The sequence below is a fragment of the Natator depressus genome, chromosome 7 (assembly GCF_965152275.1).
Source record: "Natator depressus isolate rNatDep1 chromosome 7, rNatDep2.hap1, whole genome shotgun sequence".
Lineage (NCBI taxonomy): Eukaryota > Metazoa > Chordata > Testudines > Cheloniidae > Natator > Natator depressus.
Genome location: NC_134240.1, coordinates 35,496,613 through 35,520,297, shown reverse-complemented (window position 1 = coordinate 35,520,297; position 23,685 = coordinate 35,496,613). Strand labels below are relative to the sequence as shown.

General features: G+C 44.1%; 1 protein-coding gene across 1 annotated transcript in view; it reads right to left on the bottom strand.

The window, feature by feature from the left end:
* NUP210 (nucleoporin 210) overlaps nucleotides 1-23,685 on the bottom strand; it is a 121,940-nt gene that overhangs the window by 22,070 nt on the left and 76,185 nt on the right. Inside the window, exons 21-29 of the mRNA XM_074958112.1 lie at nucleotides 22,380-22,508; nucleotides 21,473-21,600; nucleotides 20,323-20,458; nucleotides 18,967-19,029; nucleotides 18,048-18,227; nucleotides 15,417-15,497; nucleotides 13,239-13,370; nucleotides 12,845-13,003; nucleotides 8,234-8,325 (exon numbers count right to left, since the gene is read on the bottom strand). Of these exons, the coding sequence (XP_074814213.1) occupies nucleotides 8,234-8,325; nucleotides 12,845-13,003; nucleotides 13,239-13,370; nucleotides 15,417-15,497; nucleotides 18,048-18,227; nucleotides 18,967-19,029; nucleotides 20,323-20,458; nucleotides 21,473-21,600; nucleotides 22,380-22,508 (1,100 nt within the window). The remainder of the gene's footprint in view (nucleotides 1-8,233; nucleotides 8,326-12,844; nucleotides 13,004-13,238; nucleotides 13,371-15,416; nucleotides 15,498-18,047; nucleotides 18,228-18,966; nucleotides 19,030-20,322; nucleotides 20,459-21,472; nucleotides 21,601-22,379; nucleotides 22,509-23,685) is intronic.

Genomic DNA, 23,685 nt, shown 5'->3' with positions numbered 1-23,685 from the left:
ATGTGTTATTGTGGGCTGGGACTGTATGTAACCTCTCTGGGGGAGATGTGACAGATATTGCAATCCCACAGAGCATCTTTAGGGTCCATTGTTTTAAATGAATGGTTTATGTATGATTATGTTTTTCTTCATGCAGAAGGATGACCATAGCTCCTCTAGGAACCGAAACTGTGAGTGGTGATTAAGGGGAATCAGTCTGGTTGTTTTATCTCTCCTCCGCCCCCCAAAGTATCACTTCCCAGAGAGGCGTACATATACTAGTTTAAACTGGATTCTCCTGAGGCCAACAGACAAAAGAAAGGACTTTTGGATAAATAGCCTGAGTTTAAACTAAGGGTATGTCTACACTACGGAATAAGGTCGAATTTATAGAAGTCGGTTTTTTAGAAATCGGTTTTATATATTCGAGTGTGTGTGTCCCCACAGAAGTGCATTAACTCGGCGGAGTGCTTCCACAGTACCGAGGCTAGAGTCGACTTCTGGAGCGTTGCACTGTGGGTAGCTATCCCACAGTTCCCGCAGTCTCCGCTGCCCATTGGAATTCTGGGTTGAGATCCCAATGCCTGATGGGGCTGAAACATTGTCGCGGGTGGTTCTGGGTACATATCGTCTGGCCCCCCTTCCCTCCCTCCGTGAAAGCAAGGGCAGACAATCGTTTCGCGCCTTTTTTCCTGAGTTACCTGTGCGGACGCCATACCACCGCAAGCATGGAGCCCGCTCAGGTAACCGTCACCGTATGTCTCCTGGGTGCTGGCAGACGCGGTACGGCATTGCTACACAGTAGCAGCAACCCATTGCCTTGTGGCAACAGACGGTACAATACGACTGGTAGCCGTCCTCGTCATGTCCGAGGTACTCCTGGTCGCCTGTGTGAGGTCGATCAGGAGCGCCAGGGCAGACATGGGCGCAGGGACTAAATTTTTAGTGACTTGACCAGGTCATTCTCTTAAGTCCGGCACTCAGTCCTATTGAACCGTCTTATGGTGAGCAGGTAGGCAATATGTCCTTCTGCACCTTCTGCTGCCAGCCAAAGATGTAAAAGATAGATGGAGTGGATCAAAACAAGAAATAGACCAGATTTGTTTTGTACTCATTTGCCTCCTCCCCTGTCTAGGGGACTCATTCCTCTAGGTCACACTGCAGTCACTCACAGAGAAAGTGCAGCGAGGTAAATCTAGCCATGTATCAATCAGAGGCCAGGCTAACCTCCTTGTTCCAATAAGAACAATAACTCAGGTGCACCATTTCTTATTGGAACCCTCCGTGAAGTCAACCCTGTAAGCCGTGTCCTCAGTCGCCCCTCCCTGCGTCAGAGCAATGGCAAACAATCGTGCATCTGAGTTGAGAGTGCTGTCCAGAGCAGTCACAATGGAGCACTCTGATTGGGCTAAAACATTGTCGCGGGTGGTTCTGGGTACATATTGTCTGGCCCCCGTTCCCTCCCTCCCTCCCTCCGTGAAGGCAAGGGCAGACAATCATTTCGCGCCTTTTTTCCTGAGTTACCTGTGCGGACGCCATACCACCGCAAGCATGGAGCCCGCTCAGGTAACCGTCACCGTATGTCTCCTGGGTGCTGGCAGACGCGGTACGGCATTGCTACACAGTAGCAGCAACCCATTGCCTTCTGGCAGCAGACGGTGCAGTATGACTGATAGCTGTCCTCGTCATGTCCGAGGTGCTCCTGGCCACGTCGGCTGGGAGCACCTGGGCAGACATGGGCGCAGGGACTAAATTTTTGGTGACTTGACCAGGTAATTCTCTTTAGTCCTGCAGTCAGTCGTATTGAACCATCTAATGGTGAGCAGGCAGACAATACGGATTGCTAGCAGTCGTATTGTACCATCTTCTGCCGGGCAGGCAAGAGATGACGATGACTAGCAATCGTACTCTACCATCTTCTGCCGAGCAGCCATGAGATGTGGATGGCTTGCAGTCCTTCTGCACCGTCTGCTGCCAGCCAAAGATGTAAAAGATAGATGGAGTGGATCAAAACAAGAAATAGACCAGATTTGTTTTGTACTCATTTGCCTTCTCCCCTGTCTAGGGGACTCATTCCTCTAGGTCGCACTGCAGTCACTCACAGAGAAGGTGCAGCGAGGTAGATCTAGCCATGTATCAATCAGAGGCCAGGCTAACCTCCTTGTTCCAATAAGAACAATAACTTAGGTGCACCATTTCTTATTGGAAGTCTCCGTGAAGTCCTGCCTGAAATACTCCTTGATGTAAAGCCACCCCCTTTGTGCATTTTAGCCCCCTGAAGCCAACCCTGTAAGCCGTGTCGTCAGTCGCCCCTCCCTCTGTCAGAGCAACGGCAGACAATCATTCCGCGCCTTTTTTCTGTGCGGACGCCATACCAAGGCAAGCATGGAGTCCACTCAGCTCACTTTGGCAATTAGGAGCACATTAAACACCACACGCATTATCCAGCAGTATATGCAGCACCAGAACCTGGCAAAGCGCTACCGGGCGAGGAGGCGACGTCAGCGCGGTCACGTGAGTGATCAGGACATGGACACAGATTTCTCTGAAAGCATGGGCCCTGCCAATGCATGCATCATGGTGCTAATGGGGCAGGTTCATGCTGTGGAACGCCGATTCCGGGCTCGGGAAACAAGCACAGACTGGAGGGACCGCAGAGTGTTGCAGGTCTGGGACGATTCCCAGTGGCTGCGAAACTTTTGCATGCGTAAGGGCACTTTCATGGAACTTTGTGACTTGCTTTCCCCTGCCCTGAAGCGCATGAATACCAAGATGAGAGCAGCCCTCACAGTTGAGAAGCGAGTGGCGATAGCCCTGTGGAAGCTTGCAACGCCAGACAGCTACCGGTCAGTTGGGAATCAATTTGGAGTGAGCAAATCTACTGTGGGGGCTGCTGTGATGCAAGTAGCCCACGCAATCAAAGATCTGCTGATATCAAGGGTAGTGACCCTGGGAAATGTGCAGGTCACAGTGGATGGCGCTGCTGCAATGGGATTCCCTAACTGTGGTGGCGCCATAGACGGAACCCATATCCCTATCTTGGCACCGGAGCACCAAGCCGGCGAGTACATAAACCGCAAGGGGTACTTTTCAATAGTGCTGCAAGCTCTGGTGGATCACAAGGGACGTTTCACCAACATCAACGTGGGATGGCTGGGAAAGGTACAGGACGCTCGCATCTTCAGGAACTCTGGTCTGTTTCAAAAGCTGCAGGAAGGGACTTTATTCCCAGACCAGAAAATAACTGTTGGGGATGTTGAAATGCCTATATGTAACCTTGGGGACCCAGCCTACCCCTTAATGCCATGGCTCACGAAGCCGTACACAGGCAGCCTGGACAGTAGTCAGGAGCTGTTCAACTACAGGCTGAGCAAGTGCAGAATGGTGGTAGAATGTGCATTTGGATGTTTAAAGGCGCGCTGGCGCAGTTTACTGACTCGCTTAGACCTCAGTGAAACCAATATTCCCACTGTTATTACTGCTTGCTGTGTGCTCCACAATATCTGTGAGAGTAAGGGGGAGACGTTTATGGCGGGGTGGGAGGTTAAGGCAAATCGCCTGGCTGCTGGTTACGCGCAGCCAGACACCAGGGCGGTTAGAAGAGCACAGGAGGGCGCGGTACGCATCAGAGAGGCTTTGAAAACCAGTTTCATGACTGGCCAGGCTACGGTGTGAAAGTTCTGTTTGTTTCTCCTTGATGAAACCCCCCGCCCCTTGGTTCACTCTACTTCCCTGTAAGCTAACCACCCTCCCCTCCTCCCTTTGATCACCGCTTGCAGAGGCAATAAAGTCATTGTTGCTTCACATTCATGCATTCTTTATTCATTCATCACACAAATAGGGGGATGACTACCAAGGTAGCCCAGGAGGGGTGGTGGAGGAGGGAAGGAAAATGCCACACAGCACTTTAAAAGTGTACAACTTTAAAATTTATTGAATGACAGCTTTCTTTTTTTTGGGCAATCCTCTGTGGTCGAGTGGCTGGTTGGCCGGAGGCCCCCCCACCGCGTTCTTGGGCGTCTGGGTCTGGAGGCTATGGAACTTGGGGAGGAGGGTGGTTGGTTACACAGGGGCTGTAGTGGCAGTCTGTGCTCCAGCTGCCTTTGCTGCAGCTCAACCATACACTGGAGCATACTGGTTTGGTCCTCCAGCAGCCTCAGCATTGAATCCTGCCTCCTCTCATCACGCTGCCGCCACATTCGAGCTTCAGCCCTCTCTTCAGCCCGCCACCTCTCCTCCTGGTCATTTTGTGCTTTCCTGCAGTCTGACATTATTTGCCTCCACGCATTCGTCTGTGCTCTGTCAGTGTGGGAGGACAGCATGAGCTCGGAGAACATTTCATCTCGAGTGCGTTTTTTTTTCTTTCTAATCTTCACTAGCCTCTGGGAAGGAGAAGATCCTGTGATCATTGAAACACATGCAGCTGGTGGAGAAAAAAAAGGGACAGTGGTATTTAAAAAGACACATTTTATAAAACACTGGCTACACTCTTTCAGGGTAAACCTTGCTGTTAACATTACATACATAGCACATGTGCTTTCGTTACAAGGTCGCTTTTTGCCTCCCCCCACCGCGTGGCTACCCCCTCAACCCTCCCCCCTCCCTGTGGCTAACAGCGGGGAACATTTCTGTTTAGCCACAGGCAAACAGCCCAGCAGGAATGGGCTCCTCTGAGTGTCCCCTGAAGAAAAGCACCCTATTTCAACCAGGTGACCATGGATTATATCTCACTCTCCTGAGGATAACACAGAGAGATAAAGAATGGATGTTGCTTGAACGCCAGCAAACATACACTGCAATGCTTTGTCGTACAATGATTCCCGAGTACATGTTACTGGCCTCGAGTGGTAAAGTGTCCTACCATGAAGGACGCAATAAGGCTGCCCTCCCCAGAAACCTTTTGCAAAGGCTTTGGGAGTATATCCAGGAGAGCCGCGAATGCCAGGGCAAAGTAATCCTTTCACATGCTTGCTTTTAAACCATGTATAGTATTTTAAAAGGTACACTCACCAGAGGTCCTTTCTCCGCCTGCTGGGTCCAGGAGGCAGCCTTGGGTGGGTTCGGGGGGTACTGGCTCCAGGTCCAGGGTGAGAAACAGTTCCTGGCTGTCGGGAAAACCGATTTCTCCGCTTGCTTGCTGTGAGCTATCTTCTTCGTCCCCAAAACCTGCTTCCGTATTGCCTCCATCTCCATTGAAGGAGTCAAACAACACGGCTGAGGTAGTGGTGGCTGAACCCCCTAAAATGGCATGCAGCTCATCATAGAAGCGGCATGTTTGGGGCTCTGACCCGGAGCGGCCGTTCGCCTCTCTGGTAGGCTTGCCTCAGCTCCTTCAGTTTCACGCGGCACTGCTTCGGGTCCCTGTTATGGCCTCTGTCCTTCATGCCCTGGGAGATTTTGACAAAGGTTTTGGCATTTCGAAAACTGGAACGGAGTTCTGATAGCACGGATTCCTCTCCCCATACAGCGATCAGATCCCGTACCTCCCGTTCGGTCCATGCTGGAGCTCTTTTGCGATTCTGGGACTCCATCATGGTCACATCTGCTGATGAGCTCTGCATGGTCACCTGCAGCTTGCCACGCTGGCCAAACAGGAAATGAGATTCAAAAGTTCGCGGTTCTTTTCCTGTCTACCTGGCCAGTGCATCTGAGTTGAGAGTGCTGTCCAGAGCGGTCAAAATGGAGCACTCTGGGATAGCTCCCAGAGGCCAATACCGTCGAATTGTGTCCACAGTACCCCAAATTCGACCCGGCAAGGCCGATTTAAGCGCTAATCCACTTGTCGGGGTGGAGTAAGGAAATCGATTTTAAGAGCCCTTTAAGTCGAAATAAAGGGCTTCATCGTGTGGACGGGTGCAGGTTTACATCGATTTAATGCTGCTAAATTCGACCTAAAGTCCTAGTGTAGACCAGGGCTGACTCAAGGCCTTCTTTCTGATCCAGTCAACAGTCAGAACTTTCTGTCCAAAGGGGGCCTCGATACTTGCAGAAGAGTTGGAAAGACTTGATCTAGTATGGCCCCCTAAGACTGATGGATGACCTGTGGTAAGCTTTTAGCATGTGTGTTGATTCTTTTATTGTTTTTATATGTCTACTCTGCAATGGTTTCACCTCAAGAATAAATGTGCTTGCTTACAAAGAGCTGTGTGGTAACATTAACTGCGGTCAATTATGCTGTTCATAGCCTTTGGCGAGAAAGCCAAGCACAGACACTGGCCTGGTTAGGCAGTTTCGCTTGCTGGGAATATCCCTGTGTAAAGAAGGAACAGTGGAGTCTGGAAAACTCCCAGTCAGGAGGGAGAGAGTTACGGGTCTCTACCCAAAAGAGATGAAGGCCGAGGAGGCAGAAGCCTAGAGAAGATTCCTTTGGGGGACCACGAGGGGAGAATACATGTGCAGTTGCCCTGAACTGTGACAGGAATATCCCAGGATGCAGAATACCGGATAGTGGAAATGGTCTGACCATTGCGGGAGGTGTGCAATGAAAAGGAGTATGCAAATTATTCTTCATTGGTTGGGCCTTCAGCTGCTCAGAGCAACCACAAAAAGCCTTAAGAGGAGAGGACAGGGAGCCATAAGGATTATTTTAATTTATTGACCATACCAAGTGTGCTAGGCCATTTAGAGAACAAGACACACGGTTCTTGTCCCTGATAACTTATAGGCTAAATGGCAGATTCTGATACTCTTACTCACTTTACATCATGAGGAGTTTCATCATCTCCAACAGTGCTATGTGTTGAGTAAGGTACTATTCAGTATGAGCAAGGATATGAGGTTTAGAAAGAATACACTAGATGTTAGCAATAACACCACAGCTGATAATATGAGAGTAATGGAGGGAAGTTGGGGGAAGGAGAACAAGGATTACAATTAAACTCATGGGATTGTTCATGTATGAATGTATCTTGTTAACTCTGCTGGGGGGAGGAGATCCTTTATTGCATGGTGTTTACAGCACCAGGACTGGGTTTTGATTAATTAATGTATTCACTGTTAAGACACATGAATGAATTCAGTGCATCATGCCTCAGGCAGCCAAAGGATGATGCAGCCTGGTCAAACTTTAAAGCTTTCCTCCCCTGGAGAAAGCAGTGGTGCAAACACCATCTGTCCTGACCCCCTGGGTAAATCCCCTGTGGAAAGTAGCTGCCCCTTTCTAGCACTGGGCTTGAAATTTTCAGATGCTAAGACAAACTATATCAAGCCTGAAAAAAGTTTAAAGAACATTTCTTTGAAAAGCGACAATATAAAAAATGGCACCTCCTTACTCAGCAGATCTGTTTCCTGACTTTGGTAGGAAAAACATTTCTGCTTTTTTCAATCCCTATAGCTCTGTATCACCAGTGTTAGCAATTGGGAATGAAAGCAGGTTTCTTTTCAGACTCACAAGCCATCATGAGAGATGTTAACTAAGTTCCAAATGAAGGGCAAAATCCTGTCCTGCTGTCCCCAACCTCCCAGTTACACCTCTGTAATCCTATTGAAGACAGAGTTACAGACGTGTAACCAAGACCAGAGTTACCAGTGATAATACATGAGCCAGACTTGCAGATCAAGTCTGGCTGGGCCAAAAAAATAGTCTTGTCTTAGTTGTAAACTGTACAAACTAGAGCTGGAAATCATTAAGAAATAATATATCTGGAATGACATGCCATTTTTTTACACTGCTACTTCTCAAAATACAATCATTTTACGTAACCGTGACATGTAAAAAATCTCAAGAGACAAAAATCAGTATTTATTATTTTTAAGAAACAAAATGCAGATTTTACCATGGTGATGTGAAAGTTTAGTAAACAAAAATGTAACATGTTACCAACTATCCATGGATTTAAGTTGTGGTCTTTAGGTAAAACACTTTCTGCTCTCACAATCTAGTCCCAGCCACTCAGTCAGAAAAACATCAAGGAGCTGGTTTTCAGAAGTGCTGAGTACCCACAACGCAAGTTAAAGTCAGCTACAGATTCCCAGCACCTCTTAAAACCAAGACCTAAAAGTTCTTATACTTATACGACTGTGTAGGTATTGCTTTCTAACCAAGGAAAGACCAGTACAAGATTTGATAGAAAACGAATGTAGAGATAAAGGGCTACTAATCAGATAAATCCTTCAAATTAAAAAAAAAATAAAAAAAAAAATCTCCCTGTACATCCTTAAACGAAACAGCCCCAAAAAAGTTATTTTAAACATCTAGAATTATACTTTATAGCTTCAATAAATTGCTGACACACTGTAAAAAATTACCACTTACCTGTTTGTTTGAAGTTTAATAAATGAGTTAGGTGACATTAAGATCTGCTCTGCATCCACTTGTGGAGTAACTAGAAGTAGTTTATCAAATACCTGGAAAATAAAAACTAGCCTTGTTTATTTCTACGAGCAGCTAGCTACTGAGGAACATTTACTTCTATTTTTTCTTCCTCTTCCAAAACAAAATTAAGAAAAGGAACACAAAATAGGGACATAAGAACAAGAGCTTCATAGTGATAAAACCTTAACTATATTTTAATATACAGGATTAACAAATTGTGCACTAGTTTAGGAATGATGTGAATAAATGTGAGACAGTCCAGATGAGAGCAACAAAAGTGATAAAAGGTTTAGAAAATGTGACTTATGAGGAAATGTTTAAAAAAAACCTGGGCATGTTTGGTCTCGAGAAAAGAAGACCTGGGGGACCTGATAATAGTCCTCATGCATGTTACGGTCTGTTACAAAGAGGACTGTGGTCAACTGTTCTCCATGTCACCAAAACCGGACAAGAAATAACTGGCTTATTCTGCAGTAACGACGATTTAGGTTAGATATTAGGAAAAACTTTCTAATGATAAGGATAGTTGATTTCTGGAATAGACTTCCAAGGAAGGTTGTGAAATTCCCATCACTGGAGGTTTTCAAGAACAGTTTGAACAAACACCTGTCAGGGATGGTCTAGCTTTACTTCATCCTTCCTAGCATGGGAGGCTGAACTAAATGATCTCTCAAGGTACCTTCCAGTCCTACATTTCTACGACTTCTATGATTCTATGTACGGCATACTGAAAAGATGTACAGTTGAAGAAAAAAATATTAGCAAGGCAAACAGAACCAACTGCAATGAAAATAAAAATCACCTATTTAATACATAAGCTCCCTGTTTCTCTCTGAATTGGGAGATTTGTATTTATGTAGATGATGAGAAAAAGTATGGCTTCTCAATTTATTGTGGATAGATTAGATCTCTGGACAGAGCATTGCCTGCCTGTGTTTTCCCCAGCTTTGTGTTTTAGATTGCAATAAGGTGTTAAAAATCTTTTGAAAAATTAAAATTTAAAGCAGCTTTTAAATATTTCTATTATATGAAGTAGTGGAAAAATCAGAGAAATATGAGATTAAAGATCACATATGGAGGTTCTCGCTTATGCTACATAGTATATTTTGTCCCCGTTATTCCTGTAAAAAAAAAAATGCACTTCTATAAGCATATATGTTGTATTTCCCAATTGTTTCTCAGTACAAGGAAATTATGTCATGCTAGAGAGTCTGTAGATGTGGAGCAATTCATTCATAAGTTTATTGTATACACATATATGCACACATGTACATGTATATTATACATAAGGCTATGTTTTAGTCACGGGTATTTTTAGTAAAAGTCATGGACGGGTCACAGGCCGTAAGCAAAAGTTCATGGGCCTGTGACCCGTCCATGACTTTTACTAAAAACACCCACTGTGACTAAAACTTGGGCAGGGGGGTCGGAGTGCTCGGGGGACGGAAGCGGTTTAGAGGTGACCCAGGATCCCCACTGTTACTGGGGGAGGGGGCTTGGTGGGGCTTCCTACCGGCTCTGTCCCTGCAGCTCTTAGGCATTGGAGACAGGGGCTCCTCCACTCGCTGCTCCTGCCACAAGCACCGGCTGCCGCAGCTGCCGTTGGCCCAGAACCAGAGTCAATGGGAGCTGCGGGGTCAGGGCCAGCGGGCATGAGCAGTGCAGAGACCCCACTGCCCCTCATGGGCTACAGGGGGGCCCCCCACCCAGGTAAGCACCCCCCCCCCACGGCCCTCCAAACTTCTGCCCTTAGTCCTGAGCGGCCCCCCCCAAACTGCTGCTGCCCAAGGGACTGCCAGGCTTGGGCAGCCCCTGGGTCAGCACCAGCCGCTGGAGAAGTCATGGAAAGTCACAGAATCCATGACCTCCGTGATGCACTTGCAGCCTTAATTATACACACTTCCTCACCCACACTATTTTTGGATGGTGGAAAGAAGGGCTGGACGAAACTACTATTAATATCAGGGTGAGTTCTGCCCCATGAAACACCACAGGAGTGGGCCTCCAATTTCTCAACATGCACAAAGCAGTTCATACATGACAATTTCTTTGTAAATGGAGATGGCTTTTCAAAAGATGCAGCATTTTCAGACTGCAGACTATTATATTATACAGGGATTTACAAGCTCTTTCATAGTGGGGGCCACATTTTGATAATGAGATTGTGTCATGGATACCTTCCTCCTTGCATCCAAACTCACATGGGCCACTCCCCTCTCATTAGTGATTGCACATCATCTCTGGGGCAGCTACAGTGACTGCTCCCTTAGAAATGATATGTCTCTGCTGCATTTTTAATGGTCTTTTCACATGATTTAGTCGCAGGAACAAGGAGAAGGAGCCAGCAGCAAGTCACTAGCCAGCTCTCTGGAGACCACCATCAAATTCTATAGGGTCCACGGATCACAGTGTGTGAAAACTGCTGGTATTATGCAAGGGACAATGAGCCTCAAACCTTTATCATAGGACAAAAAGGTAAATGTATTTACAGAACAGAGCAGGACATGCATCCTAATCAGCAGTACTTGCAGCCACATGACCCTGAGCACCTCCGGAGAGTCCCCAGCTCTCATTAAAGGTGATGGAAGCTGAGGGTGCGCAGCATTTCTGAGGAAGTGGGAGGCATGTTACAGGGTTGGGTCTTCCTGCTTGATTAAAGTTAGCAGCATTTAGCCCTTACACAAGCAAGGGGAAAAAAAGAATCACAAAAGAGGGAAGTTGCCAACACACTCATTTTTGAATGATACTTTGTAGTGTTCATTATACCCAGGTGTGGCGTTAAAGAAAAAAAATTTAAACCACTGTACAGAATAGCCATTCATTTTAAAAAAGGGAAATATTCCCCCCCCCATTCAACTGGTTTGCAACTTAAAGACCTTGAAATGCACCATTTGAATTTCAGGGTGCTGCTAACGAGTATCAAGAATCCAGCTAAGAAACTACAATTGACTCATGAAGCTTCCGACTTATTATCAACACCATCACTTAAATAATAAGTCTGACACTGCACTAGAGTCAAGACCTCAAATGACCTTTAAAAAAAAAAAAGGCCAGTATTAAAATATTAATAGCTTTCTACATCCACCTTTGAGATTTTTAATTTGATTATGGTGACATATTAACCACGAAACCCATAGGCAAGCAATGCTAACCCACCATTCCACAATATATGCCAAGATTTAAGAATGAGAAGCATAGTAACTGGCAGATAAAGAAGATTGTGTTAAATCTTGCACCACCTTGTGCTTTAATATGATGTAAAACATACTTCTGTAATAAGGGCAGAATCCTGCAATCACTTATGTGTGTGAATAACTTTAATCATGTGGCTTTAATGGGCCTACTTGAAAGGCAAAGTTGCTCACATGCACGTTTGCAAAAAACAGGGTTGAAATGTTTCCCTGCTATAAACTGAAAAGAAAAAAAATATTCACAAATTGTTGCTGTTCATAACTTATCTGTAACAACATACTGTGCACATTTGACATATTGTCACTTAGGAGCAAAGGTGAAAATGCAAAGGCTGCAATTTTAGAGAAACTTTTAAAATATGGTTTTTAATAATAGGCAACAGCGGTGTTTACATTTTAGAACTTGGGAAGATTTAGTCTCTCTTGTCAAAAGCCAGGCACAGCTGGCTTTTCAACATAACAGCTTGTGAGGAGGGGGGTAAATGCTGGTGTCTCATTTCTTGAAGAATACTCACTTCTCTTCACAGTGAACCTAGACATTTGACTAAAATGGTATACTTTTCTAACATTTCTTCACTGGATTATCCCAACATTTATTCTCGACTCACAGCAACAGCGACCTTACTCACTGTTTCAAAAGACAACACTGAAATTTCCATCACATTGTTTATAATATATATTGCTCAGATCATTCCCACCTGTGGTAAAATCCAGGGGGTGGAGATACTCTCCCCACATTGGCCCCGAGAGCTGGATTTTGTCCCCCAAATACCACATTTGTGGACCCCAGGGTGGTGAAGGTGAAATTCTCTCTCTGAGTGGATCTAGTAGGCATGATATGGATCTAGGTTACTATCAAGAAAACCCTTCTAAATCCATGTTACTGAGATCACATCACACTGGTAAAATGGCACTGAAGACCTGAAGAAACCATTATATGGCCTGCAGTGATTGTGCACCACCATGACACAAAATTAATCTATATCATACTGGGGCCCCTGACATGTAGTTTGAAAGAGCCACTTGCCATAGCACGTTAAAGGCTACTTTTTCTTAATACCACAGCCAATCAAAAGGCACTTCCAGTACTGTCCCATCTAAAAAGAAAATTCAACAAAATTACATTCAGACACCATCAGGGAAGGAATGCTCAACACTTAACACCAAATTAATAGATGGGTATCTCCTCTCTTAGTAGTGGGAGATGCCACCTATGCACCAATATCTAGTGGCAGCTTAGACTGGAACTGCATCTTTACAACTGCATTCCTTGCTCTAAAGTATTTAATTCAGACCTGTAATATTGATTAATACTGTAGTTTCTTGTTTAAAATGAGACAAGCTAACCAGAACATTTTACCTGAATTTGGATTTCATCTGACAGCTCTCCTTCCAGGCTGCGAAACTGTTCAGCAGTAGGATCAAGGGCTTTCACAACGACCTTCAGCCCTGTTCTTCCCTTTGCTCTGCCATAAACATCCATAGCAAAATTATATTTTGCTGGAAGCTGAAGAGAAGCCTGAAATAGGAAATACTCATTAACTGTGTTCAAGGAAATACTTGGAGTTGACAAGAAAGAAATTCCATCTTTGCCCCTGATGTGGGTACCTTCCTCTTGAGCAAATGGAGGCAGTGGATCTCCTCAATTCCCATCCTGGGGAAGTTTAAGCATTACAAAAAAAGGGGCATGCGCTCTCTCTCTCTCACACACACACACCCCCCCCATCCATTTCGGGGCCCACAGTAGAATTTACCTCATTGTGTCTTGTCTTGATGTCCAGGATATCCCTCTTGGTGACAGACCAGTGAAAAGTTAATCCTGGCAATGCATTGCCAAACGAGAAAGGGGTCTGATTACTGGTGATGCCCATCACATAAACTGGCATCTGAAAGCAGACAAAAACGGAGCTTTGCTTGAAAAAGGTGCAACTTTGGGACAGAAATTAGTTACACAAGTAAGGAAGGAACACAGTAACTCAACACAAAATTCCCAAGCCAACTGAAGAGGTTTCCACAAAAAGAAAAGGAGTACTTGTAGCACCTTAGAGACTAACAAATTTATTTGAGCATGAGCTACAGCTCAAATAAATTTGTTAGTCCCTAAGGTGCCACAAGTACTCCTTTTCTTTTTGCGGATACAGACTAACATGGCTGCCACTCTGAAACCTGAAAAGAAACAACACTTTTTAAAAATATTGGGTTACCAAGTGCACCTTTAAAGTGATATCATGTACAGGACTCTCACAATGACAATATCTTTTTGCATTAAAAGCTTTAAACCATTCCCTTTGGTAAGAGGCTCTACCACAACCAAGTGCTGATTCATTTCATCAGAAGCCTCAGCAGCTGGTCATATGGAGGAGTCACTCATCCTATGTGGCCCCCTTAACAACAGAAACATCTTACACATTCTTACATTCGCTACTGTTTTCACTAGGCATTCTCTCCTCTTTGCTGATTGGCTGTTTGCTCCAACCCGCTCCTTCCCCTATGCCCACAGTTTGTGACAACATGATATACATATAATAAATATCCAGAAGGTGAAAATACCAAGCAAGGAGAAGTATTATTTAGCTTGGTACAAGTACGTAACTAGGCTTTATGGGATGAAATTAAGAAACGATTCAGATTAAATATTGGAAACAGCTTCCTAACAGTGACATGACTAAGACTGAAATAGTCTCTCAAAGCAATTGGTCGAGGTCCCATATTTTGAAATACTAGAGCCAGTCTGGACTTAGTGGACATACTACATATTTTCCTGAAAGGAGGATAGACCGGACAACCCATCTCCAAATGAAAAGATTCCCTGGTGGTCATGCCAACATGGCAGATTGCTCGTATTTGGTTCTACATTGAGTTCTGGCTCTAGCAAGTCCAAAGCAAGAACAGAAATAGCATTCCTTTTCTTCCTGTTTGCACCCTTTTTGCATGATCCTCTCTTGAAAGAGGTCAGAGTCTCCTTGTGGTTGGAGAAACACTGTCTTAAAGGAGCAGCTATCATTAAAGATGAAGAAGCATGAGTGTAAGACAGGGGTGGGCAAACCTTTTGGCCCGAGGGCCATATCTGTGTATGGAAATTGTATGGAGGGCCATAAATGCTCACGAAATTGGGGGCTGGGGTGCCGGAGGGCATGAGGGCTCCAGCTGGGGGTGTGGGCTCTGCGGTGGGGCTGGGGATGAGGGACCGTGCTCCAGGCTGGGACTGAGGGGTTTGGAGGGTGGGAGGGGGATCAGGGCTGGGGCAGGGGGTTGGGGCGTGGGAGGGGGCCAGGGGGGCAGATTCCGGGCAGCACTTACCTCAAGCAGCTCCCAGAAACGGTGGCATGTCCCCCCTCTGGCTCCTACGTGGAGGTTCAGCCAGGCGGCTCTGCGCACTGCCCTGTCTGCGGGCGCCGCCCCAGCAACTCCCATTGGCTGCAGTTCCCAGCCAATGGAAGCTGCGGGGGCAGTGCTTGGGCTGGGGGCAGCGTGCGGAGCTCCCTATGCGTAGGATCCAGAGGTGGGACATGCCGCTGCTTCCGGGAGCCATGCAGAGTGGGGCAAGACCTCAACCCCACCTCCTGGCGGGAGCTTGAGGGCCAGATGTGGCCCCATGGCCGTAGTTTGCCCACCCCTGGTGTAAGAGCATATGCTTTATCGTGGCACAAATAAATAGTGTCTAATTAGGTTAAATAGGAAGATGCCCAGAATAACACAGAGAAGTGAATGAGGGTTTGCATCATCAATTAATTTAAAAAATCATGAGTTAATGTTTTATTCCACCAGATCAAGCTTAGAACTTTGGTTGGTTGATGTGAAAATGCTTTTCAACTAAACTAATAACCTTTTCTTTGTAATCCTCATTAGCACATTTCCTTTGAAAATTAAATATCAAAACAAACAAACAAAAAGAGTGGGAGAGAAAGAACTCTAAGTGTAATTCAGCTAACCTGTGTACCCGTTTTCATTCGTGTAATGGGTGCACGGATTCTAATAGCCACAAGCCGTACTACTTCAACTTCCACTTTATCCTAAAAAGAAAAAAAAGCTCTGTAAGAGGCAGACCATTTCATTTAATGACCTCTGTGAACTAGATTTTTTGTATTAGCTAGATGACAAGTTCCCAACCTATATATATCAAAGCAGGGACTTCAGGCTTGCCCTTGATTACCGTAGGCTACCCTGAGGTTCACACAGCAGAGCCTTCTGTCTGCACAAAGCTCAGTGCAGGATCAGGGCCTTTGTAATGAACCGCTGCACTGGATCCACCCCAGTTGCCTCAAAATTGCAAGGCTGGGGTTGGAGTAGCCTAAGGTACAAAACAAATGGGAGGCAGTGGGCACAGCCAGGATCTTTGTCCGGGGAACTGATCTTGTTACCTGAACGACTGGAACCGCTGACTTCAAGCAGAGATAACAAGCTTTAAAACACCTGGTTTTATGATGCAGTTGGTGACAAAAGGATTACGCTTCTCCCCATAACAAGTGGGTTTCACTGGCATGTGTGTCTTCAAAACCTCTCGTACCAAGGGTTAAAGTTTAAAAGAATACAATATTTTTTTAAAAGATAGGGTGACAGAAATGTCTCTTTCCAATAAGAAATAAAAATGATTCATTTGGTAGATTTTTTTGTTTGTGTGATCCTGATTAAAATGGAAGTGTGCAAACAAACCAACTGCTTCCCCCGCCCCGCCCCCCCCTGCCCCCACACACACTGTAATGAACTGCTATGACTTGGTTCTTTTATTCTCCCCGTAAAAAACAACAAACAAATTTGCAGAAAAAAATTGAAGGAAAAAAAATCCTTGCAGTTTAACTGAAATCCTCTGACACAACAGATGAAATCACAGACTTGATATAAATCAATACACTATAAATCCAATGTCAAATCAAAGTCAACTCAGTACAGAATGCTTATCCATAAAAGGACACATCAAAATCCAGCTGAGTAAAGTCCTAACAACATGAGAGGATTTACATTCTCAGACTGAAAAAACCACTATGGCAAAAGGGGAAAAACAAAGTCACACATACATATTAGTTGGTGATTAATTTAAAAGGCACCCTGATGAGAATGGAGTGGTGTTTTAAATGGACGTGGTCTGGAGATTGCTTTTTAATTCTGGCTTAGATAAAATATGGAATGTGTTTACTTACCTACTGTACTGAAGTCTAATTTGTAGAGGATGTGTCTATTACAGAAGACCAATATACACATTGGCATAATTCAGTATGATTGTCAATTTGACAGCAAGATAGATTGTAAACTACCAGGGGAAGAAGCCATGTCTTCCAACATGTCTGTATGGTGCTATGCTCGTCAACAGCACTACTTAAAAAATAGTCTTTGCTCAAGACTACAGAGTTGATGACTAGCAGGACCAAGAAGGAGAAGATGGGGTCTCCAGGAGGAAGACAAGTGAGTGATCCCAGATGGGGAGAATAACAGTGCAAGACAGAAAAGGAGCCAGCCAATCACAAAATGGAAACATAGGAAGAAGAGAACTAAGGGGAGAAGGGTGGAATGGAGAACGAGAACAGGAAAGAGTAAGAATGAGCGGTAGATAGATGTGAAACTTGGTGATTTCTCTTCTTTGCATCTCCTGTCATTCCCAGAGTTTTGTCGCTGAAGTATAGTTGTGGGGACAGGACCAGACCAGGTGGTCAGAAGGTAGGAGATTTGGTTTCCTAGTTCAATCTGCTCCCTTGCAGAAGCCACAGGCAGACATTGCTGTCCCTGAGTTACAGACACAGCAAATCCTTTAACAAAATTCTGATCTGTCTCCATTGCTTGTCTCACCTGGGAATCTCCCTGTGCCCCCCATTAAGGCCAAAGGGCTTCACTGTGCAGTAGTTGCCCGAACCCTAGCTCAGGCAAACACAAAGACAAAGAGCTATGAGCCTCATGTGCAACACCTTAGAGAACATGGCACTTTTTCTGTTTTAGAAGCAGGCCTCTACCTGTCTGCCTGCATCCACCTCCAGGCTTAGCCATTGCCCTCACTACTGGCACCTACAGGAGCAGTTCCTGGGTTTCATTGCCTGTACCTGGCAGCATGGCACAGACTACAGCAGAGGACTAACTCTGGTCTTGCTTCACTCCCCCACAAACTTAGCAGCTGACTGAGATACTTCAGAAGGTGACCTGTTATCTAAGGAAGCCATGGACCTCAAGGGGAAAAAAAAAAAAAACCCCTTCCAGGCAACCACGAGGTAACTTCTAGGTATCAGCAGTCTCGACCTTTGTTACTGTGGCAGGATTGGCCTGGACGGATTCTTTCGGCAGTTTTACCAGTCAAGCCTACAGATGTCAAATGTCATGAGATCGCCCTGGGTTTTGTGCAGAACTCAACTTTCAGGTGGTGAGATGCACAATTTAAGGATATATTGAAGATATTTCTCACGTTCCAAAGTGAATGCACTAAATCACAATCTGGGGAGTAAGAAATCGCTATTTTTATCCCAATGGAACCAGTGAAGTTATTGTAATAAGATTTTATTTTTGATTTTGGATACAGTCCATGCACTAAACCAAGATTAACATTAACTGGTTCTGTGACACATGAGATGATAAAGTGTTACCTGCGACACCACCACGATTTGCCCAGTCTCTGCATCAACAGCTTGAACCACTCCAGTTACTGTCCCATTTCCAACTGCCTCTCCTCTTACAAGGCCAGTGCTGTTCACTGATGCAATCCTCTCGTCACTGATGGAGAAAATTATGTTGGACTGAGGTTGAGGGCCTCCTTCTGAAGTAATCTGTAGTTACACAGAGACCAATGCTCATCAATAGTTTGCATCCATCACAACTCTGCTCTAGTTAATATTTTCACAGGGCCAGGGTGCACAATAGAAGGGGAGGCTACTCATAGCTTCCTTTCTTTGCACAGACTGCACAAGGACAAATGGGTGGGCATCTCTACTCCCCCAGCAGCACCCAGACCCCCATCTACCTCACACACCAGCACATGGAGGAGGGCCAGTGCATGGGGAGCTGGAAATGGGGACAAGAAGCTAAACACATAAAGGGTTGTTGCAACATGCATGCTGCATCCCCATGCCAGGGATTTTAAGGAGCAATTCTGCCTCCCTGTATTCCTCGCAGGTGGAGTGACTCTGCTCTGTGCCTTGCTTTGTGTATTTAGCCCACAGCTGTCAGTTTTATATTGGTGACAGGTTTACTGAACATCACGACTCATCCTGGGAGGGCTGGCTTTTCATTCGAGTGAGAAATACTGAAACATTGTTCTGACTATATGCTAGAACAGAAAGGTGGTCAAGTGTGAAGATATTCAACTGGCCTCTGCTGGAGAGGAGTTCTGGTATGAATGTAGCTATGTTACCAAGCTAAATATCAACATCCACCAAAAAGAAAAAACAACAACAACAAAAATTAAGATAGTATCAGGGAAGCAAAGCAGTTAGCACTTCTCTAATAATGTATTAGAACGACTTCTCAAACAGGAATTACAGTGGACCAAATCTAAAGATACCTCACCTGAATCACTGCTCCTATGATCAGAGTAACTTTTCTCGGCAGTAGTCTAAATGGAGGAAAGACCTAGAAATGAAAGCACAAACATTTGTGTTCTCACCACTATCTGATTTAGATGAATTATGCCTCTGAACAGCATATACAGGTGTGTGTGGCAACCTGCTTAGCCTGAGCAAGCTAAGCCTCTAGAAAGTGCTGTTAACCCCAGGCCCTTAGCAATGTTTGCAGAATACTACTACACTTCTCAAATGCTGTTGGAGAGTAGTTTTTGGACACATTTTGAAAATAAAAATATTTTTTTCAGGTATTTTACAGGGAAAAAAATGCAGATTGTGCCTGATATAAATAAAGCGGGTTGGGGGGGAGGGGTTGCTCCCTTTTATGGACACCCAGCCAGTTAGCTATAAATCCCTCTTGGTAGTTGTTCTCTACTTGCTTTACCTGTAAAGGGTTAAAAAGTCTCCCTGCATAGGTAAAAGGAAGGGAGTGGGCATCTGACCAAAAGGGCCAATGGGAAGGCTAGAACTTTTTAAAACTGGGGAAAAAATAAACTTCCCCTTTGTGTCTCTGTTGTTCTCCCGGACAGCAGAGACAGGGCTGAAACTAAGCTGTAAAAAGCTTCGGGCCAGGTATGAAAAATATCACCAGATCATACCTAGAAACTACTCATTTGAAACCCCAGATAAGTAAGTAGATCAAGAAATGTCTAGGAAGATGCGATTAGGTTTTTCTCTTTTATTTCTTTATGGCTTGTGGACTCCTCTGTGCTAACCCCAGGTGCTTTTGTTTTGCTTGTAACCTTTAAGCTGGACCTCAAGAGAGCTATCTTGATGCTTAATCCTTGTAATTGTTTTGTTTTTTTAAATCAAGCAAAAAGCCTAAGTTCCAAATGTATTTTCTTTCTTTCTGTTTTTAATAAAATTTACCTTTTTTTAAAGAACAGGATTGGATTTTTGTGTCCTAAGAGGTTTGTGCATATGTGGTTTAATTAGCTGGTGGCAATAGCTGATTTCCTTTGTTTTCTTTCTCAGCTCTTCCCCGCGGGGGAGGGTCAAAGGGCCTGAGGGTTGGAGGAATTCCCAAGTGCGCCTTCCTCGGTTCTCAAAGGGGTTTTTTGCACTTGGAGGTGGCAGCATCTACCCATCCAAGGTCAGAGAAAAGCTGTAACCTTGGGAGTTTAATACAAGCCTAGAGTAGCCAGTATTACTTTTCAGAATACTTGCGAGCCCCCACCTTCTGCACTCAGAGTGCCAGAGTGGGGAATCAGCCTTGACAGTGCCAAATTACTGTTTTCAAACCACTCAGGCCCACCATAACAAGCATTTCAGATAACTTCATTTCTAATTGTATGTTATTTACTTCAATCTGTTGGAGAGCAGAACTGATTTCTTGTCCATTTTTATCAGTGACTGTTGCTGTCAGGCTGGTTTGACCTATGACCATACCGTGAACTAGAAAAGCAGCAGTATGGTCATCAAGAACTTCATCGAGAGGACTGCAGCAAAAGAAAATACATTAAATTAGAGAGGTCATTGAATGAATTACATTAATAAAAGGGTGACTTAGGGTACAATGGGTTCATCTATCAGCTCAAGGAGTTTTAGGTGACAAAGTCCTAAGCAGAATAATAGATAGGGATGTCAGTTCAGTATGGAGCAGCAGGAATATTGACTTCTTAACTGCCTGAAACTGGAGTACCTTTACATCCAGGATGAAGCACCGATAGCACAGCACACGTATGGGATACATCACTGATACCTGAACCCTAACTAGTTAGAATACAGAAGGCTTCTGTTTCCATTGATAGCAGTTCTTAAACCTTCATCTATTTCCAAGTTAGAAAATATAAAGGGCTTCTAAATGGGGCGAGGGATAGCTCAGTGGTTTGAGCACTGGCCTGTTAAACCCAGGGTTGTGAGTTTAATCCTTGAGGGGGCCACTTAGGGATCTGGGATAAAAATTGGGGATTGGTCCTGCTTCAAGCAGGGGGTTGGACTAGATGACCTCCTGAGGTCCCTTCTAACCCTAACCTTCTATGATATGATGATACAACTCTGTCATTTCTAGAGACTCAGTAACAAACACAATACAATGAGTTGGATACTCTCATACTGATCTCCAGGTAGGTATTTATTCACTTCATCATTTCCACTTTCCTCTGCTCATGCAATGCTCAGAATTTAATGAAGTGCTACAGTGCATGACTAAGGCCCTGAATCTGAAAAGTGAACGGGAATTAAATAAATGCTGAATCTGGACTTTAAGCATAGCCAGGCCCCACAGAGAGACACTTCTTTCAAGACAAATTTAAAAAAAACTACATGTACTTCTCTGCCTGCAATTGATTGGGAGTAATAACATGAAGGCTGCATGGAGGCCTTTTAAAAAACATTACCCTTCAAATTCATTCAAAATAGTAAGAAAATACTTCTACAATATTACTTTTGCTTCTTCTCCCTATTAGGGAATTGCTTTTAAATTCATGAAAATACACCATGAATCAACTTACACCAGCGACACAATCTGCGATGCTGCCCTCAGTTTTAAATCCATGACGGTGAAATATTTAGCCAGAAAAGGTTTCCTCGAGTCATCCAATACTCGAACATAAGCTTTAACGGTTTTCCCAATCTCCACCTGCAATATATATTCACAATCATTGACATTTTCCCCGAAAAGGTATTTTTAATCATCATTCATATTTATTGGCATAAATGTCTTTTTATTGTAATGTGTAAAACTTTTAATGCTCTAATAAAAACTTAAGACTGGACCGTGAGGTTCTAGTGTTAAGCAGCCCTCACTGCCAGGCATCATTAGCGTCAAGTGAAATGAATGAATTCCGGTGTTTCAACTGGCATGGGCATAATTCAAACATCCAGAAATATCAAAAAACTTAATTTTGTATAAGATTTACAGCAACTTGCAAGTAAAATGTTTTTTTATCTGACATATGGAAAATGACCGCGACAAAATATATTAGTACAAGAATCACTCTCCCAAACTCTCAGAAAAACAAGACAACGTGAATTAGTATTTTTTCAGAAGTATTCATGTATTTTTATTCATAATCCTTTTTATTATGGTAATGCCTAGAAGCACCAACTGATCGTGGATCAATTGAGCTACAGACTAGGCAGATACATAGTAAGAACTGGCTTCTGCTCTGACGTGCTTACAATCTAAATAGGCAAGCTTGGGAAGGAAAACAATGGTACAGAGGAGTGAAGTGACCTGTTCAAGGTCACACAGCTGGTCAGTGGCAGAGAGGGAAACAGAAGCCCAGTCACAGCCCAATGCCATAACCATCACACCATGCTACCTCTCATGTACCTCAGCCTTATATTAATAACCAGCACAAAAGCCGATAACATTCTGAGACAGTCAATAATACTGGCTGTTGAAAAAATACAGACCTTGTCAACAACTCGGACATACAGTTCTTGTATATCAGATACATAGATTTCAGCTTTAGCTGGAGCAGGGAAAGTCAGACACAAGTCATGAATCATTAGCATTAAAGTTCCTGGAAATAAAGGATATACCTAAAATGCCAAAAGAAAAAACTATTAGTTGATGCAATTTTTTTTAACTTTACTTTGCGTCTTCTTGAGGACTAAACTTATTTTCCTTATAATACAGATCAAGTTGGACCTTGAATTCTGGACATAAACAAGTTTCTTTATCTCAAAGCATCAGACAGACAGATATTTTACCCACTGAAGCAAAAGTAAAGCTGTAAAATTTATGTAAGCAATCTCATACCACTGAGGTAGTCTAAATGGCTTCTGGGTAACAATTTCTGTAATGGACCCTAATGTGGGGATAGCCTGGGGTCCTATATTCTCATGCTATCAGGAAGACAAAAAAAACCCCCAAACCACAAATCATCTGGAGCAATAAAACACTTTTCTTGGGGTAGAGAGGGAAGGTAGACTAACTTTCAAACCAGTAGTACGGCACCTACAGTATTCAGAATGTTACCTTACATCATCAGAGGAGCTACGTTGTAATTGAGGTGGGAAAAGCTGTCATTTGCCCATTGTGACCGCACTCGATTAACTTTGCTTCACATTATGGAAAAGAATTGCATGTTTAAATAAAGACAATTATTACCAGGTAGCTTTTAAAGTTGAATTTAATTTACAAAAGTACTTCATTTGGCATCATTAGACTACTCCATGTGGTCCTGCCCTATTGATATCCAGTACAGCCACTCTGACATTTCAGACTGGAGAATGCCACCTTCCTAAGAAGACTGGAGTGCATTCTGCTAGCCCTGCAACCGGAAACGAAAGAAAATCCACAAGAAATATGGATTTTTCACTGAAGTAGAGCAGGCAGGTTGAAGTCAGTCTATATTTTTAACGGGTAAAATGTTTGATGTATTTAAAAAAAGCCAGTATTTTTAATCATACTGGTAGTTAAAACAAAAGGTTACTCACCTCATGCAGTAACTGTGGTTCAAGATGTGCCCCCCTATGGGTGCTCCACTCAGGTGCGCATGCGCCTCTGGAGGCCTTGAGCTGAGATTTTCTGTTAGCAGTGTTCATTTGGCCTGCGCATTTGCTCTATACAATCTCAAGTTGCACTTCCAGGGTATATTGGGCTGCCGGGTAAACTGCCCTATCTGAACATCCAACCAGAACAGTCCAAAGCAGAGGGGAAGGAGAGCAGGTAGTGGGTTTTTTAAATACATCAAACATTTTACCCTTTAAAAAT